Here is a 17,853-nt window from a genome sequence, read left to right on the forward strand (position 1 = left end):
GAAAACAGCTGCTTGGAGCTGAGAGATCAGCAGGCTTGCTTCTCCCACAGCAACGACCACCAGGTGTGCTGACGAAGAGCACCTCACACGCACTCGGCTGGGTCCCGGCTCAGTGCCGGCACAAGGGACAGAGGTGGCACTGGGCCTGTGTCAGCAGGTGGGCAAGGAAGACATTCCTAGCACAGAAGCACACGGCCGTGGGGGCAACACAGCCGGTTTCTATCAGGACATCTTGGAGGGTGCCTACAAATCTCTGTCCCTGGGAAAGTGGTCCCTCCGCCAGCACTACATGTATTCCCTGTGCCTGCCACATCCAGGACACCGTGCCACCCCACCCCGGGTGCCGCGTCCCACTGGAGGCCTCCGCCCCCCGCCTCACCACTCTCTCTGCCTCTCCTGTCTCTGACTGAGTCTCTAGGACCCACGCCCCCCCCACCCCCCGCCCAACTGTTTCCTCTATGGACAAAACAAGATGACAAAGGACCCAGACACACATCACACGGGACGGTCAGGCGCAGGGGCGCCCTGGAGGAACGAGGCCTTGTCCAGAGAAGGAGAAGTGCTTCCAGGGTGCCTTGGCAAGGGGGACAGGCAGGACCGTGGCCGGATCAGGACACTGGGACAGATAACTGGTCTGGTGGGCAGGTGGCCGGCGTGGCAGCAGGCCTGTGAGTAGTGGATGGCACCCCCAAAGTGCTGGAACAGGAGCCTTCTCCAAGACTGAATCAGGGCTTCCCTGGAGGAGACAAGGAGGGAGATGATGACCAAACGGTGGGTAAGGAAGAGGAGAGCACGTGCCCTGAGGCAACAGCCTACTGAACGAGCCTGACAGAGCGGCCAAACGCAAGGGTGCCGGACGTTATGCAGCCGGAGAAGTTGGGCACAATCACGGACTTGGTGAGGAGACACCTCCGACGTACACAACGGGGGGTGGAGACGAGCGTCGGAATTCCCACGGTCTCTTCTGCCTTTTCATAGATCAGGCTTATATAAAGTGGGCGGAGCTGTGCCCCCCCTCCCCACCTTGGTTCCATCTGTGACTCACACCCCCAGAGTCCCATGGCAGGGGGAGGGTTGGGAACTCAAATGGGTCTCCAGTAACTTTCCCAGCAGGAGGTCGGGCCTCAGCGGTGTCAAGCTGGACCCATGCCCTGCTCTGCTGAAAACCACACACTCCCTCAGCTGAGGCTGGGAACGGAAGTCCTCCCTGAGGTCTCCAGCACAGTGTTTAGGGGCCTGGGGCACCTCTAAACATGACTGGGGGGGACACATTTCAGCCCAGAGCCCTGTCCAAAGACACAAGGAGGGAAAGACTGCCAAGAACAGGGAGGCAAGGGGGGCAAATTGCGGACTCCCCCTCCAGGGGAGGGGACCCGCTCTGGGCTGCATGTCTTCTGCCTGCTGGAACCAGGCACCTCCCAGGGCACGGAGACCAACTCAGGGAGCCTGGCCCACTCCTACCAGGACACCCTCCCCAGCCACACCGAGGCCACCTGCAGTCCTCGCCATCCGGACCTGAGCGCCACCACAGAGGCTTCGGGGAAGAGGCGACCAGCCCTCCCCAGCTGTCAGGATGTCTCTGGCCATTCACAGGTTACTAGGCCACTAGTTCCCTGGCCTTAAAGCAAACACACTTTGCCTCATGGCCAACGCAGGACAAACACTCAACCCACCTTTGACAAGCGAAGGAATCCTCTTTCCCATTAGTGACCCTGTTTCAAGAAAAACCCACACAAGACTTGTAAGTACCGAGACAACGTAATCTGCAGCTTCTGTGCAGTCAGCCCTCAACTCCCTGGTGAGCTCAGGAAGGGACGTGTGTTTCCGGCTCACACCTGTGTGTCCAAGGGTGTGACTTTAACACAGGAGGTGTGGCAGAGGTGGCTGGCACCCCTTAGGCTGATGCAGGGACGTCAGCGTCACCCCCAGATCAGATCAGAGTTTTCCTCCCGCAGTGTGATGGGTGAGGCACCCCCTTCCTCGGGCCCCAGGAAGGACAGCTGAGTTTTGGAGGAGGCTGAAACGTGGGAAGTGGGAGGCTCTGCCCACTACCCTTACTCCCCTAGATTCTCACCCCCCTAGATTCTTACCGCACTAGAGCTGGCATGGCTGAGCTTATCAAAGCGGAATTTCAGGTTTGACCTCGGGGAGTTTCTGCTTTTGGTATCTAGGAGAAACAGAAGTGCCCGTGAAAAGAGAGTGAGGCTGTAGTGGTCATTAGGGCTGTGTGTTTGGGGCAGGGGTGCCGTACAAGGGAGGGCAGGAGCGGGGCCTCCTCCCTCCCCTAAGCACTCCAGCTGACTTGCAGCAGTTTGCCAAAGCCAACTCTTACATTTTCCGAAATGGGAGCTGGTTGGTAAACCCGGTCATTTAAAAAAAAAAACAAATTACATAAGCTTCCAAGTCCATAAATTATATTCAACAAAGGTAATAAATAGGGGCACCTGGTGACTCAGTCGGTTAAGAACCAGACTCTTGGTTTTGACTCAGGTCAAAATCGCCCTGTTCGTGAGCTCGAGCTTCACACGGGGCGCTGCACTGAGCACACGAGGCCTGCTTGGGATTCTGTCTCCCTCTCTCTCTGCCCCTCCCCCTCTCAAAAAGTAACAAACACTTTTTTTTCTGTTCATGATTATCACTTTGTTTTTGGGGAGGTTTTTTTTCCCTTAAATAGTTTATTGTCAAGTTGGTTTACATATAACACCCAGGGCTCATCCCAACACGTGCCCTCTCCCAGGCCCATCACCCCCCTTTCCCCTCCCTCCCCCCCCATCTGCCCTCAGTTTGTTCTCAGCATTCAAGAGTCTCTCATGGTTTGCCTCCCTCCCTCTCGCCAACTATTTTTCCCCTTCTTCTCATGCATGGTCCTCCATTAACGTCCTCCTAATCCACCTGTATGTGCAAACATATGGTATCTGTCCTTCTCTGCCTGACTTATCTCGCTCAGCATGACATCCTCAAGTTCCATCCATGTTGCTACACATGGCCAGATTTCATTCTTGCTCATTGCCATGTATATTCCACTGTATAAATATACCGCATCTTCTTGATCTATTCATCAGTTGATGGACACTTAGGCTCTTTCCATGTTTTGGCTATTGTTGACAGTGCTGCTATGAACATTGGGGTACATGTGCTCCTATGCATCAGCACTCCTGTATCCCTTGGGTAAATTCCTAGCAGTGCTATTGCTGGGTCATAGGGGAGTTCTAGTGTTAATTTTTTGAGGAATCTCCACACTGTTTTCCAGAGGGGCTGCACCAGTTTACATTCCCACCAACAGTGTAGGAGGGTGCCCGTTTCTCCACATTCTCGCCAGGATCTATAGTCTCCTGATTTGTTCATTTTAGCCACTCCGACCAGTGTGAGGTGGTATCTCAAGTGTGGTTTTGATTTGTATTTCCCTGATGAGGAGGGACACTGAGCATCGTTTCATGTGTCTGTTGGCCATTTGGATGTCCTCTTTGGAGAAGTGTCTGTTCATGTCTTCTGCCCATTTCTTCACTGGATTATTTATTTTTTGGGTGTGGAGTTTGGTGAGTTCCTTATAGATTTTGGATACTAGCCCTTTATCTGATATGTCATTTGTAACTATGTTTTCTCATTCCGTCAACTGTCTATTAGTTTTATGGATTGTTCCCTTTGCCGTGCAGAAGCTTTTTATCTTGATGAGGTCCCAGTAGTTCATTTTTGCTCTTGATTCCCTTGCCTTTGAGCCTGAGATTAGCCACGGCAGGGGCATTTACACATGGAAATCAGCAACGCCACAAACCCAGGGCTTGACTTATTGTTTTGTTATCTGGGCTTAAACTGCGAAGATGTTAAAAACATCAAGAAAATTTGAAAATGCACTGTGTCTGTAGCCATCACATTATGACCAGCACCAAAAAATGAGTATTTGAAAGCTGGTGTCTGATTCAGCAAAGAGGTTGCTTGTGTCACTGACAAAATATCAATCATCATTCATGTCAGAGTTATACTTGTTGTTCATCGGCAACTTTCAGTTGCCTACAAATAACAAGGTCAGACAAATATCAATAAGAATATGGGATTTATAACAAAGATTACTTTTTATAAATTGTGTGCTTCAGACCCTCTGTATCAGTAAAATTTATAGTAAATGTGAGTGTGTGTGTGTGTGTGTGTGTGTGTGTGTGTGTGTGTACAGCAGGAGAGCCAGTTGTTGAACATTTCCCAGCACACCACCAGCAGGGGGGGCCACTGGCTTTCGGGTTTTCCTCTGGCCCAAGGACTCTGACGTCAGTACTCTCCACTCAGAGGCTGCTGACTTATTTCTGGTGCTTCGAATCAAGGGGTCCCACCCAGCACTGTGAGTCTCCCAGTATGACCTGCCAATCCCCTCTCAGGTCCCAGGGAGCCCAGGTGTGACCTGAATGGTCGGGGCATCAGAGACTACGGAAGCCTGAAGTCTGGCCCTCCAAGACACCTCCCTCCACTTGGCCCCGTCTCTCCCCAAGCGCAGCCAAACAGCTTAAAACAGGTTTCCAGATCTCTGCAAACTGACGCTGGTCCTAGAGGCACCCAGCTCAACTTCTGCAAGGCTGGGAGTAGGAAGTGGCCCTGGGGTTAAATAACGCGCAGGGAAAGGGGGTTGAGGGAAGCATGTGGTGAGGTGCAATAAGATGGGATAGAGTTACCAGGCCCACTTGAGGTCCCCTTCTGCCCTGGGTGACCTTCAGCAAGTGGCAGACACTCTCTAAGCCTCTCGTTACTCAAAACTTTATTTAGATATTTATTTAATACCAGGTAGGAGCCAGGCTTGTTTATAGATTCTTTCATTCATTCCTTCAATATTTCATTAAGCCTTATTTTTTAAAAAGCAGGGAATCTGTATTACTATCCACTTTACAGATGAGGAAACTGAGGCTCAGAGAGGTGGACCTGAGGCCACAACCAGGATTAGAACCCGGCTCTGCAGTGGCCCAGCACAGGGGGCTGAACGAGAGGAGGCGCATGAACCAGCTCTTTCCGTGTTTCTATCGTTTGACTAGAGTTTCTCAGCCTCAGCTCATTGACATTTGGGGCCAGATAATTCTCTGTTGGGGAGGGCGGGAGCTGCCCTGCAGCATCCCTGACCTCTACTCACTAGCAGCACACTCTCCTCCCACAATCCTGAAAATCAGAAATGTCTCAATATTGTCAAATATGCCGTGGGAAGCAAGGGTGCCCCCTGTAGAGCACCGCTTACTATTGTTTATTCCTGTTATTTAACAAACATTTAGGTTAACAGTTCTTTTCTTTTTAATTGTTTTTTGTTTATTAGGTTTATTAGTTTATTTTGAGAGAGAGAGCAAGAGCAAGCACGGGTCGGGAAGGGGAAGAGAGGGAGAAACAGAATCCCAAGCAGGCTCCGTGCCATCAGCGTGGAGCCCGACATGGGGCTGAACTTCTGAATCATGAGATCGTGACGTGGGTCAAATTCAGGAGTCAGACCAACCAACTGAGCCACCCAGGTGCCCAATGGGTCTAAGTTCTGACTCTCTAGGCTCATCTAATGTTCACACAACCAGCCAGAGGAAGCAGGAACTACTTGCTCCCTCCATTCTTTGCTTGGGGAAACTGAGGCACAGAAAGGCTCACTAACCTGCCCGATGTCACATCACTAGTAACTGGTAGAGCAAGGATCTGGAGCCAAGCTCCACAGTCCTGCACTTGTCCCCACACCACGCTGCCCTCCTCGAGGGCTGGACACCAGCAGCAGATTTCTGGCACCGGCAGTGCCCTGCAGTGCCTACCATGCACGTCCCCTCGGATGACCGTCCCCTCGGGCTCCAACCCTTCACCCCTCCCCAGAGGGGCCACCTCCTGCTCTGCCTGATTGCAGGGATCACAGACCCCCAAAGGCCCAGGCTCTTTGCTCTCCCTGAACCCCTGCTACTGAGCCTCCCTGACATCTCCTGGATCCACATCCTTCTCCCATTGCTCCAGGCACCCCCTGATCCACAGCCCAGCCACCCCGCACTGCCCACCACGGCCCCTTGCTGATCTCCCTCCCTGCACCCTTCCCCATTGATCCCGTCTCCTCAGCCAGCTGCGGCCACCGGAAGAGTCCTTCCCTAGTCCAGAAGCACTGCTCTACCTAAGACCGTCCAAGGCTCCCCTCGCCAGCAGGACAGCCAGCTCCTGGCCAGGGTCTGCACGGCAGCCCAGCCTGGCACCCCACGTGCCGTCTCCTCTCACATCTGTCCTTGAGATGGACTGCAGCCCAAGGAACTGCATGCGGTCCCCTCCACCCGCCACACTCATCCCGCTTTGTACCCTTGCGTTGCCAAGGTCACCGGCGTGGCACAGGCACCCGGCATCAGTGACGGGTGGGGCAGAAGAGCCTCGGCTTTCAAATCCCAACTTCTGCACCAAATCATTGCACTTTCGGAGCCTCAGTTTCCCCACAAGTAAGGTGACGATAGGAACACAGGAGTCTTAAGGCTGATGAAGCAGGCTAGCAGAGCTCAAGGGCTGACCCTTTGGGGCCAGAGCAGAAACTGCCTGATTCAGCGTGACTGAGGCTCACGCCCACGAACAGTGGTCAGGGCACAACCCTGCCCCCTCCCGTCGGCCCTAGGGTGCACACGCCCAGACGTCACTGACCTGTAGGACTCCGGCTCATGATGATGGGGGTGGCAGCCGCCCCCAGGCTGGGGCTTTCGCTGCTCGGGGTCGGGCTGTAGACAAACACCTCCTGCTTGAAGGGTGAGGTTGTGGACGGCTGGCTGCTCTGGGGAGAGAGGCTGGGTGAGCAGGGCCTGCTCCACCCCTGGCCGCCCCACAGGGTGGCCCGTGCCGTGGCAGGCCTGACACAGGTCCCAGCAAGCTCAGTGCAGTCCCTGCCTCCCACTGTATACTTGGACCTGCTCTTTCTGCCGCTTCTGACCCTGCCCCAAAAAGTGCCTGTGACCCAGCCACAGGGAGCACTGGCCCTCTCCTCTCCAGCCGGGAACCCCACGGCAGGGACACAGTTCCATGTGGCCTCCGGCCCTCTACTGCTGGCCTTGTGTCACTCTGAGGGAGACCCCCTGAGCCACTGCTCCCGGAGAGCAGAGACGGCTGCCTGGCCCACCCCTCACTTCCCTACCTCCCCTTTCACCCGCAGAGCCTGGCTGGGGCTCTTGCCACAGCAGCTAGTTTAATGCATATTGCAGGTGTCTGGCTGGGCCCAGGGCACCCCTCCCTGCTCCCCAGGGTCGGACGGAGCCACACCTACCCCGCTGTCACATTCCTCCATGGCCTCTCCCTCCCCCGCTGTGCTGCTGAAGCTGCTGGTGCTGGAGGAGGAGCGGGAGATGTTGGCTCGGCCATTCTCTTTCAACTTTATGAAGGGCCTGTGGGAACAGCAGTAGGGCGGGCCCCGGTCACTCACCGAGACCCCCTTCACAGGCAGGGCAGACCTAGCAGAGACTGAGCTGGCCCACCAGGGGCTCCCCATGCCCCTGCCTGTTGCCTTTCATGTTTCCAGAGAGTCCTCAAGGCAAAAATGCTGGCTCTCCACAGATGGCATATTCCAGGGCTCCGTCCGAGTGGCTAACGCCAGCCCTCCTCCCACCCTCACTCTCTTACTTCTCCTTGTTGGGGCAGATTTCCGGAGAGCTGGGATTGGATGAGGCCTCAGACTTTATCTCTTGAGACGAGTGTGCACCATCCGGGGTCTTGGGGTTGCTGGATGCACTGTCACTAAGGAAACAGGAACAAGAAGGTGTGAAGCCACGGGGCCGGCCCCTAAGCCTCCGTCCCACCCCCAGGCTGAGAGAGCCCCAGCAGGCTCTCAGCGCCACCGGGCCTGTGGGGTCACAGCACGCCTACCAGCGCATGGCCACCGCCTCCCTGAGCCCCACTCAGCAGTGGACAATGGGGTTTTTGGCTGCATCAGGCACTGTTCTAGGCTCCTGCATGAGCCAAGACCTATCAAGCAAGAGTCCTCGCTGGATGCTCCTGAGCCCAAGTCCACTCTCCACCTACGCTGACCATCCCCCCGGCAGAGCTCTAAGTCAAGAGCAGGCCACAGTGGGGATGGCGTGAGGCCTATGACATCCACTCCCACAGCAAGGACACAACCCAGCGCACTTGGACTCCTTGGCGGTGCAGGCAGGGGACTGTGCCTAAGTCCAGGGGCCACTCTCTACACAGACCACAATATGAGCTCCCTGGATCCGTGTGAAAGGCCACCTTTTATGCTGGGAAAGGGCATCTTGGTAAACAGGCTACTCTCGGCCAAGGGACCAAGGGCTTTCTTCTTCTGTAGTTTAACAAAGACCACGTACTGACATACACAATTTGTCCTGTGCCCCCTAATGGAGACAAGCCGGCCTTGTCCTCGGGGCACTTCTATTTTTATAGCAACTTTACTGAGATACAATCCACATACAATTGACCCATGTAAAGTATGTAATTCAGTGGTTTTTAGCATATTCACACTTGTACAGCCATCACCATGATCTAATTTTAGAACATTTTAGACCCCTATAAAGAAACTCCAATCCCATTCCTAATAACTCCCTGTCTCTCCCTCCCCAGCCTCTGGCGACCAACTAATCTACTTTCTGTTTCTATGGATTTGCTTCTCCCGGACATGTCACTTAGTCGGAATCACACAATGTGTTGTGGTGTTTGGTGACTGGCTTCTTTCCCTTAGCATAGTCTTTTCAAGGTTCAACTAAGTTGCAGCATCTATCAGTGAATGACTCCTTTNNNCATTTGATGGCTACACCACATTTTAATTATCCACCTTGGGCTATTACGAATAATGCTGCCAGGAACATCTGGAACTGCCGGGTCATACGGTAACTCCATGTTTAACTCTCTGAAAAGCTGCCAAGCTGCTTTGCAAAGCAGGTGCATTAGTTTGCGGTCCTACCAGCAGTGCCTGGGGATTCTAATTTCTCCACGTCCTTCCAACACTGCTTATTATGTCTCTTTGATTATAGCCACCGAGAAGCACGAATGCCTCAATGCACTGTTAATGAGGGTGCTAATGACCTCCTCATTGTCCACCCAAGCAGAGGTTTGGGTCACGGTGCAGGGCTTCTCTGCACGTTGACACTGCGGACTCTCCATCCTGGAATTCCTCCTCCTCGAGCTTTCCCTCCCTCATCTTCCCTCCCTTTCTTCCCTTGCCCCTCAGTGCTGGTGTCTCCCAGGCATTCTACACACCCCCTTGAGTGGTCGTATTCACTGATCTGTCTTTGACTCCCTGCTGCGGTCAAGGCCTCTCTCCTAAACTCAAGACCTGCATTCTGGCCACTCACAATTCTGCACGTCTCTGCTGGGGCCGCAAGGACTCTCACATGTACTGGTTCCAGAGGTTTTCATCCCTCTCCGTAAACCCACCCCTCACCCTGCACGCCCCAGCTCAGGGCCTGGCGCGCCCATCCGGGGCGGCAGGCAGACAACCTGGAAACCTGGAAGTCAACCTAAATGCCTCCCTCTCCCTCGCAAGACTGTAAGCTTCTGGAAGGCAGGTTTGTGCCTCCCATCGCTCTTGCCCGAGCACTCACCCCAGCACGTAGCAAGACGTGTGCTTGCTGAATTAAAGGGCAAATGGTTCACCGTTAAAGGATCAGAAAGACAATGAGCAAGAACAGGTTAATACAATGCAGTAAGAAAGCTGCTTTCAAAAAGAGAGAAAACATTCTAGAAGCCTAAGGAAAGTTAATTCACTGTCTTGGCAGAATCAGGGAAGCCTTCTGTAAGAGGGAACATTTGAGTGAGCTTTGGAAAAGGAGGCAAAGAAAGAAAAGAATCCAAGCAACGTTTCTAGTTTGGGTCCAAATATGACACGGACAATTCTGGAAAGTCCCACACAGAGACTGGCCAAATCTGCCTTGGTGGACAGAGTGGAGTGAGACAGGTGCCTGAAGTAGGGACCAAGGTTAGAAGGACATCGTCTCCCAAAGCAGCACAGAGCCTCCCCCCCCACCGCCCCGAGGCTGGGCATCTGGCAGCTGCCATGCTGGAAGGACCCTCAAACCCGCACTGGACAGTTACCATCGTGTCCGGCCGTCGCCTTGGCCTTCAGAGCCTGTGTGCAGACGGGGGAAGAGCCCCGAGCGCCGCTTGATGGGGCTCCGCGACTGGTTCTTCGCTGCTGCCGCCGTCGCCACTGGAGGCTGCCGATGAAACCACCAAAATGAGTGTTTGTGGCCCGCCCCGACCCCGGTCTCCTTCCCTTCACCACCCATTTCTGGTCTACAAATAGCCTGTGCCCCCAACCAGCCTGGATCCCACAAACAGTGAGACTGCTGGGAAGGCGAGGCCGCCATAGCAGGAGCTGAGACCCCACAACTCAAGCCATTTGCAGCCCATTGTCCTGTGTTCTTAAGCCAAACCTTGTGGCCCCAGGTAAGAATCACCAAAGACCAGATTCCTGGAGGAACCAGGGATCAGAGCCACGGTAAGGAGAGCCCAGCATATTGAGAAGGTCAGGATGATTCACGGGGTCACACACTGAGAACCAGAAAGCTGAGAGAGCCTGGGGGTGACCTGGTCCAACTGCCAGCTTTACTGGTGAGGAAGCTGAGGAGTAGGGGCGAGGGGACTGTGCTAAGGTCACACAGCAAATCATGTCAGGACAAGGACAAGAGCCCAGGCTCTGATTCTCCATCCGCTCCTCACAATAACCGGGCCAAGCTGGGCATCTCGGCAACAAGACAGAATGAGAGCGGCAGAGTCGGGTCCACATGCACCCGCAGGCGGGGAACCCACCCAGAACATGGCTCTGCTTCAGCCACGTGCAGGGGGCAGGAGCAAGGGGTGGGAGATTGAGGAGGGGGGACTGCAGACATCCTTGAGAGCCCTTAGACCTCCAACCCAGGCCCCAACTTCTGCCACTTGTGTGCTGTGCAACCTTGGGTGAGTGGCCAAGCTCTCTGGGCCCCAGTCTCCTCTCCCACATAATGGGGGTGCTTGTCCTGCCCTGCCCACTTCACAGACCTTCTGGGTGGAACAGACAACAGTATGAAATATTTGGTAAGTTAAATGAATTATGTAAGACCACTTATAGTGCCAATCCTTAGTATCATAGTGGGTATCTATCTGGAAAGAAGGGGGAGGGGCAGGAGGAGGGGGAGGGGAGAGGAGAGGAGACGAGGGGAAGGGGAGGGGAAGAAGGGAANAGAAGAGAAGAGAAGAGAAGAGAAGAGAAAGCCCTACTCTATCCGAATCCAAAGTCACTTTGCTTTTTAAAAGGACCAATTACGTAGTTCTTTCACCTGGCCAGTCCCTGGTGCAAACAGACCAGACCCAAGCCCACAGACACACCAGGCTCTTCCCCTGGGAACTGCGTACACAGTGATTAACAGCAAAGACTTTGGATCAGGGAGACATGCACTCAAACCCCAGCTTTTCGGCTTAGCTCGGTGACCTGTGGCAGGTTACTAAACCCCTCTAGGCCTCCCTTCCTCAAGTTTGAAATGCAGAACACATCAATTCCTGCCTCGAATAGTTGTTACAGGGATCGGATGAGGCAAGGCCCAAGAATCACTTAGTTCAGTCCCCAGGGCACAGCAAGCCAAGGGAGTCTACTGTCATCATTAATAACAAAGCAAGGACACCCCTCCTGCGTCCCCAGCCCCTGGCCAGAGAAAAGTGCCCCAAAATGATTCTGCAGGGTGGGCCCTGAGGAAGAGGCCCAGTCGCCGAGGGAACGAGGAGAACAGGATGATGGAGAGCTGGTGGTACAGTGAGAGCAGAGCCGCCTTCTGGAGAACAGGGTAACGGGAAGGCTTGCGGTCCGGGTCAGCCCTAGCTGTACCTGGGACGGAGGCTCCGTTTCACAGGCAGGGCCCGGGGTCACCCCCAAACAGCCTCAATGTCCCCCGTCCCTGCTCAGATCACCTGGCCCAAGCCTGGGCGGATGCACCAGCCTTCACGGGCCTGGTGGGGGTGGGGGGCCCTGCCCAGGAACCGTGCGCTGCCCAGGGGCTGGGGCGCTCACCGAGAAGGTGGTCTTGGTGACGTCCATGCTGTTGTGGGAGATGCCCCCACTGAGGCTGCCGGGGATGCCCGCGCTGTGCTGCTTCTTCTGGCTGCTCACCATGGTCTCCATGGAGTGGCTGCGCACACGGATGGCTCTCTGGGGGAGAAGACACGGCGCCCTGATAGCTGCAGCCCAGCCCACCGGACGCCCCTGCCCTCCTGGTGGGGTCTGTGATCAGAGCCCTCAGATCATGCACACTTGGGCCACTCAGGGCCACCAAGGAGCAAAGGGCACATCAGCAAACAGCCAAGTGTCCAGGAGGGGACACCCAGGATGATCAGGGGCTTGTCAGAGCGTGGGCACAGACAGGAACAGAGAAAATCAAGGCTGCTAAGCCTATGACGGGGACAGGCCTGGGAAGTGGCAACGCTCCTGCAGACCACTCAGCAGGTGTGTGCTGCTCTGGAACCAGGACCTAGAGAAGCGGCCATAGTGAGGACAGCTAGTTAACACAGAGGGAGCACTCCCGCAGGCCCTGGGTCTTTTCGTGTCGCCCTAATTTTAGAAACATGTCTTGCTTCCCTAGATGACTTCGTAGAGGACACTTCTTGGAGGCAGACGTCAGGTCTGACATTTCTCTGACTCCTCTTCTGTAATTCTCCCAGCTCCAGCACAGGGATGGCGCACGGGAAGCACACAAACAGAAGAGTAGCCACATTTACTGGGGACTTACGATGCTCCAGGCCCTCTAAGAGCTTCAGCTGTATTCTCCCAACAAGCCCGTCGTGTGGGTATCCTCCACCCTACTTCACAAGTGAGGCTCAGAGAAGCCAAGAGACCTGATCGGGAGCACCCAGCTAAGAGGCAGTAGAACAGAGGGCCCAGAGGTAAACCCCGACATATGCCAAGATACAGAGATGGAGATATTATATGAGTTGCACACATAAGAGTGCCAAACCAAGCATATTCCCCAGTGCAAAGCCACTGGCCCAATTTTCCCTCTTCCTCCACAGGACAAGGGAGTATCGTGATCAGTCTAAGGTGGTCATGTAACCTATCCCCTTGCCAGTGGGGCATGAGGGGGTGTCTGATGGGAGCTGTGGGGAAGGAGTTCCTCAAGGATTCCCAGGGGCACTGGGTGGCTCAGTCAGTTAAGCATCTGTCTTCAGCTGGGTCATGATCTTGTGGTTGGTGGTTTTGAGCCCCGCGTCAGGCTCTGTGCCGACAGCTCAGAGCCTGGAGCCTGCTTCGGATCCTGTGTCTCCCTCTTTTCCAGTCCGTCCCCTGCTCGTGCTCTGTCCCTCTCCATCAAAAATAAGTAAACATTGAAAAAAAATGGTTTTAAGGACTCCCAAAAGAGATGTGACATGCTGCACCTGAAACTGCGTGGCCACCCTGGGGCCATGAGGGACCAAGCCTGCGGGACAAAGCCGACAGGCTGGGATGGCAGATGCCAAGGGCCACACTGGGCCATGAGCCCCCCAAGCGTCCTTGTTAAGTGGGCTCGTGGGTTTTCCTTGCTGTGGAAGCCGGCCGAGGTTCTCAGACACTGAGCTTCAGAAAACTGACTCAGAAGGACAAAGGCATGGATGCAAGAAGCTGATTCAGGACAGAGGGCCACTGGCAAACACGAATGCTCTGGAGACAAACCACTTCTGCAAATGAGGCACGGAGCCACCAGACTCTTAGCCCTGATGTTGTCTAGCCTCTCCCGTGTGAGTCAAATACACTGCCTGAGGGACGTCATCTCGCACCCACCTTTTTAGACCACAGAACAGAATCGCCTAGCAACAGTTTCCAGCCAGTACATTCTATTCATTCCATCTCCCAAAGACAACATTAAGTCATACACCCTCTGGAAAACTGAGCGCAGGAATGGTGTGGCGCCACACCGAGGTGTCCCTAGATAAACAGCAAGCCTCCCTGAGCGAGTCAAGTGCTCCATAAATCTCAGCGTCGTGACATGATGCCGCCGCCACCACCACTGTCATCAACAATGACTTGTCAGTTAATCGTGTATGTTCTGATGCTCTCCCCACGGTCTCTTTCCAAGAAAGATGTGATGTGGTTTGATGGGACCTGGTCTACTGGGTTTCATACACATGAACTCCCTGAATCCCTGCAACTCTGAGATGCAGACAGGACAGGCACCGATAGAAAAGGTCCCAAAAGACAAACAATCACCCAAGGCCACTGCAGGTGGGAGACGGAGTGAGGACCCAAACCTGGGACCCTGGGCTCCAGATGAAAGGCCCCAGTATCCCTGAGATGGTCCAGATTGAACGTACAATTGAACGGGCTGATGGACTAAGGGTGATCAGAAACCAAGGGCTTTCAACTCTCCTCAAAAGAAGTCTCCACGGCCGATGTCAGGAAGGACGTTTTCTCCTCAGTGCCCCTGGTGCCGCTGTGTGAGCCAGCAAGATACATCCGAGGAGACGATGGCTGACAGGGACGTGCAGGGTGGCCGTCGCTGCTGGACGCTAACAGAAAGAGGTTTGAGTCCTGGTCCTCCCGGCACAGTGTATGAACCTCTCTGACACATGGCCGCCTCGTCTGCACAACGTGGTGACAGTCCCGCGTGAGGAGGGCGTGAGACCGTGTGTGAAACCCACTCACTCAGGCCCGGCTCTCCTTCCCTGCTCTCGGGGATGGAGGGCGAGGGACATGACGATTGCACCTTAAAACCTTAAAACAAAGCTGCGTCTGGACAAAATCATCCAGTGACGTGGTCTAAAGTCTTTTACATTGGATCTGCTGTGGAGCTGGAGGCACTAGCCTTCTCAAGCCGGGCGGGAGAGCCAGGGAAGGCCAGTCTCCCCTCTGCCTGCATCCTCTCAGGGACAGGCTTTCAACACGGCCTGCCCCGGCGGCGGACGGCCCGACCCCTGCAATGGCCTTCTGTGCACCAAGCTGCTATCTTGCCAGTTCTTCACTCTTAGACCAGTCTGTTCCATATTTCACACACTGTCCCTTAACAAGTGTCCTCAGAGAGTGCTCTCCTCCCAGCTAACCACTGCCGCCCCGGCATCCCTGCTCACGGTTTTCCAGCCCTCAGCTCGCCTCATGGGTTACCTCATGTCTCACCTTTGAGCAAGCTCTCCTTTCATGGGGGGAGGGGAGGTGGTGTCACTTTCTATCTGCTTCTGTCGCTTTGTGTCAGCAGGGGTCTGAGCTACCAGCTAGTGTTATACAGGGAGCAGGTCTCCTCTGGGCCAACCACAGCCTTGCCTCCTTGGGGGCCTGTGCTTCCTCGTGATGCCACACGGGTTTTGCGAGTTGTTTCAATGCAACACACTTAGGGGACACAAAGCGCAGACGTGAGCGCTGAGGGGGATGCGCCTCTCCGCACACGGCCAGCAACAAAGGGAGGGGTGCTCGGACAGGAAGATGCCAACTGCTCGCCTCCTGAGACAGCTCCTCGTCGGGAGGTGCCCTGAGGCCTGGAATGGGCTCTCCTGTCCCTCCAGCAGGGCAAATAAAGGATGCAGGCTTCCAGGAGGAGATACCCCTCTGCCTCTCCACAGACCAGAGCTCCCAGCCACGAGCACCCAGGCTGCCGCTGCCTGCGGGTACCCTGCCCGGGGAATTGCAGCCTCGTGCCCTTCACCGGCCACTAGGGGTCACATCACACCAGTGCATTAACTATCGCTACCCCTCAAAGGCTGGAAAAAGCGGCTGTCCCTGCTTGCTGTGGTCCCCATCCTGCCACTGGGCCTTCTCTCCATTGTCCCTTCGGCACGATGAGGTAACGGAGGGCCGGGCCAGCTCAGTGTTTCTCAAAATGTGGCTTACACGTACTTTGTGTACACATCACGGAGCTACATCAAGGAGTGTTACTTTTTCTTTTTTAAGTTTTATTTATTGGGGGGGCGGGGCAGAGAGAGAGAGAGAGAGAGAGAGAGAGAGAGAGAGAGAATCTAAAGCAGACTGTCAGCACACAACCCCAGGTGGAGCTCGATCTCATGAACTGCAACACCATGATCCGGGCCAAAATCGAATCAGATGCTTAACCGACTGAGCCACCCAGGTACCCCTGAGGACCATTACTTTTTCTTTTCATCTCATTGTGGACCAGTAAAATTTCAGCAGCAAGTAGCAGTGGCCAAGAATGGTATTTGAAAACAATGGCCTAGAGATCAGTATTTTTTGAAGGTGAATAATGTATAGCTTTTATTTTTATTTTTTTAAGTTTATTTATTTTGAGAGAGAGAGAGAGAGAGAGAGAGACAGTTGAGCTGGGGAGGAACAGAGAGAGACAGGGAAAGAGAGAATCCTAAGCAGGCTCTGCACCATCAGTGCAGAGCCCAACATGGGGCTTGATCTAATGAACCACGAGATCATGACCTGAGCCACAATCCAGAGTTGGACGCTTACCCCCAGGCATCCCGCAGCTCTTTTATAAAGAAAAATACTCTTGCAAGACCAAGAAAACATCCACAGGCCACCACGGCAGTGGTCCCATGGACTGCACCTACAATATATTTACTTCTTCCACAGAAATGTCTTTTAATTGTGAGTTTCACTGCATAAGTTTAGTCTCTATAATTGGAAATATGTATATTTTTAGGTTATCATCTAAGTGAAAATGCAAAATTTTTAAGTGTTTGTAGAACTGGCAGATTCCTGAGACTATCTCCAAGCACTCAGTTTCAGAAGCAGGTCTCGACATCCATAAACCAACTGTTCTGTTTCTCGTGGAAGAAAAGCTTAAATTACAGCCAGTGGGACTGAGGTAAGAAGTGAGAACTATTCTACGCGGCATGAGGTGCCAGGCAGCACGATCTAGGGCAGCGATGGGGCTGCTTCTCCGGAGAGGGACAAAGGGCCACTGCTCTGTAGGGGGGTGGAGGGGAGAACGGTCCCCAGAGGCAAAGGGATGGACGGCTGGGATTGCTTTCAGTCCTGAGAATTCTCAACTGTTTCCACGTGAGATGAGACCTTTGACCGGAAGGAGATAAAACACACAACTTTTCTTTCTGGAATCACTTTGTGCACCACTTCTTTCCAGAGGTGCAGGTGAGGAGCTGCATGAGGAATACCACTAATTCTGACACCACAGCACCGCCCCAGGAATGCATGAAGAAATATGACAACAATGAGAGGTAGTTTCCCGAGCTGGGTCAGGCTGTGTGCCTGGCCACAGGCACAGCCCAGACATCAGAAACCCCCAGGCTGCTGGGCTCTCTGCCGCTGCTCCCGACAAGCCCCCAGCTCCAGCCTCCACAGCCTGGGAGATAACCAGGTAATGGTGGTGGAAACAGGGTAAAAGAGCTCCTGTTCCCAGCCTGGGGTTTAAAAATGCTCATCATAATGACCAGAGCTCTGAAGCCTTGCTCCGTGTGACCGATCGTGACCGCCCCTCCCGTACCCCACAAGCGCTACCCGGGGCATGCGTGGAAACAGAATGCACCAGCAGATGTCTTCAGCCCACAGGTGGAGGGATTAAGGGTTGAAAAGAAAAAGATCCTGGACTACTGGATCAAAGATGAGTAAATGTTAAAATCTGGAAGCCTCTCCTCTGTGGGAAACCTCTTCACTCAGACCCACTGGAGTCGAACACAGATCAACTGCTACTCCCCAGAGGCGGGGGACTGGGCAAATGGCCCGGGGCCACCCTCCTTTAGACCTACAACCTGCATGTAGCTGCTGGGCCATTTTATCCAAGGGCACCGTGGGCAGTGTGCACAGCCTACAAGTGTTTCCAGGTTATAAAAACAGTTGAAAATTGAAAAAAAAAACGACCATAAGCTTCAAAACACAGAAAGAAACTTACAAAACAACACGCTTCATTAAAATCTACAAACTATCACATTATGTTAGCTAGCCACCTGCAGCTTAAGCCATATACAAACTACAGTTTACCCCACAATGTGGGAGCACAGTGATGTGCTCGATATGATGGGGGGGGGGGGGGCTAAAAA

The 17,853-nt window shown here is 54.0% G+C and overlaps 1 protein-coding gene across 3 annotated transcripts in view; it reads right to left on the reverse strand.

Moving 5' to 3' along the window:
- Positions 1-455: 455 nt before the first annotated feature.
- The window catches only part of RAP1GAP2 (RAP1 GTPase activating protein 2), a 186,492-nt gene continuing 169,094 nt past the window's right edge, over positions 456-17,853 (reverse strand). For 2 of the 3 annotated variants that reach the window (XM_077749668.1, XM_077749669.1), the window contains exons 18-25: positions 11,948-12,085; positions 10,000-10,121; positions 7,576-7,689; positions 7,223-7,340; positions 6,610-6,736; positions 2,091-2,167; positions 1,674-1,712; positions 456-736 (exon numbers count right to left, since the gene is read on the reverse strand). In XM_077749668.1, coding sequence (XP_077605794.1) covers positions 1,704-1,712; positions 2,091-2,167; positions 6,610-6,736; positions 7,223-7,340; positions 7,576-7,689; positions 10,000-10,121; positions 11,948-12,085 — 705 coding nt within the window. In that variant the 3' untranslated portion in view covers positions 456-736; positions 1,674-1,703. The remainder of the gene's footprint in view (positions 737-1,673; positions 1,713-2,090; positions 2,168-6,609; positions 6,737-7,222; positions 7,341-7,575; positions 7,690-9,999; positions 10,122-11,947; positions 12,086-17,853) is intronic. The other variant, XR_013331473.1, reaches the window with a different exon arrangement.

This window comes from Crocuta crocuta, unplaced genomic scaffold (genome assembly GCF_008692635.1).
Source record: "Crocuta crocuta isolate KB4526 unplaced genomic scaffold, BGI_CrCroc_1.0 scaffold149, whole genome shotgun sequence".
Taxonomy (NCBI): domain Eukaryota; kingdom Metazoa; phylum Chordata; class Mammalia; order Carnivora; family Hyaenidae; genus Crocuta; species Crocuta crocuta.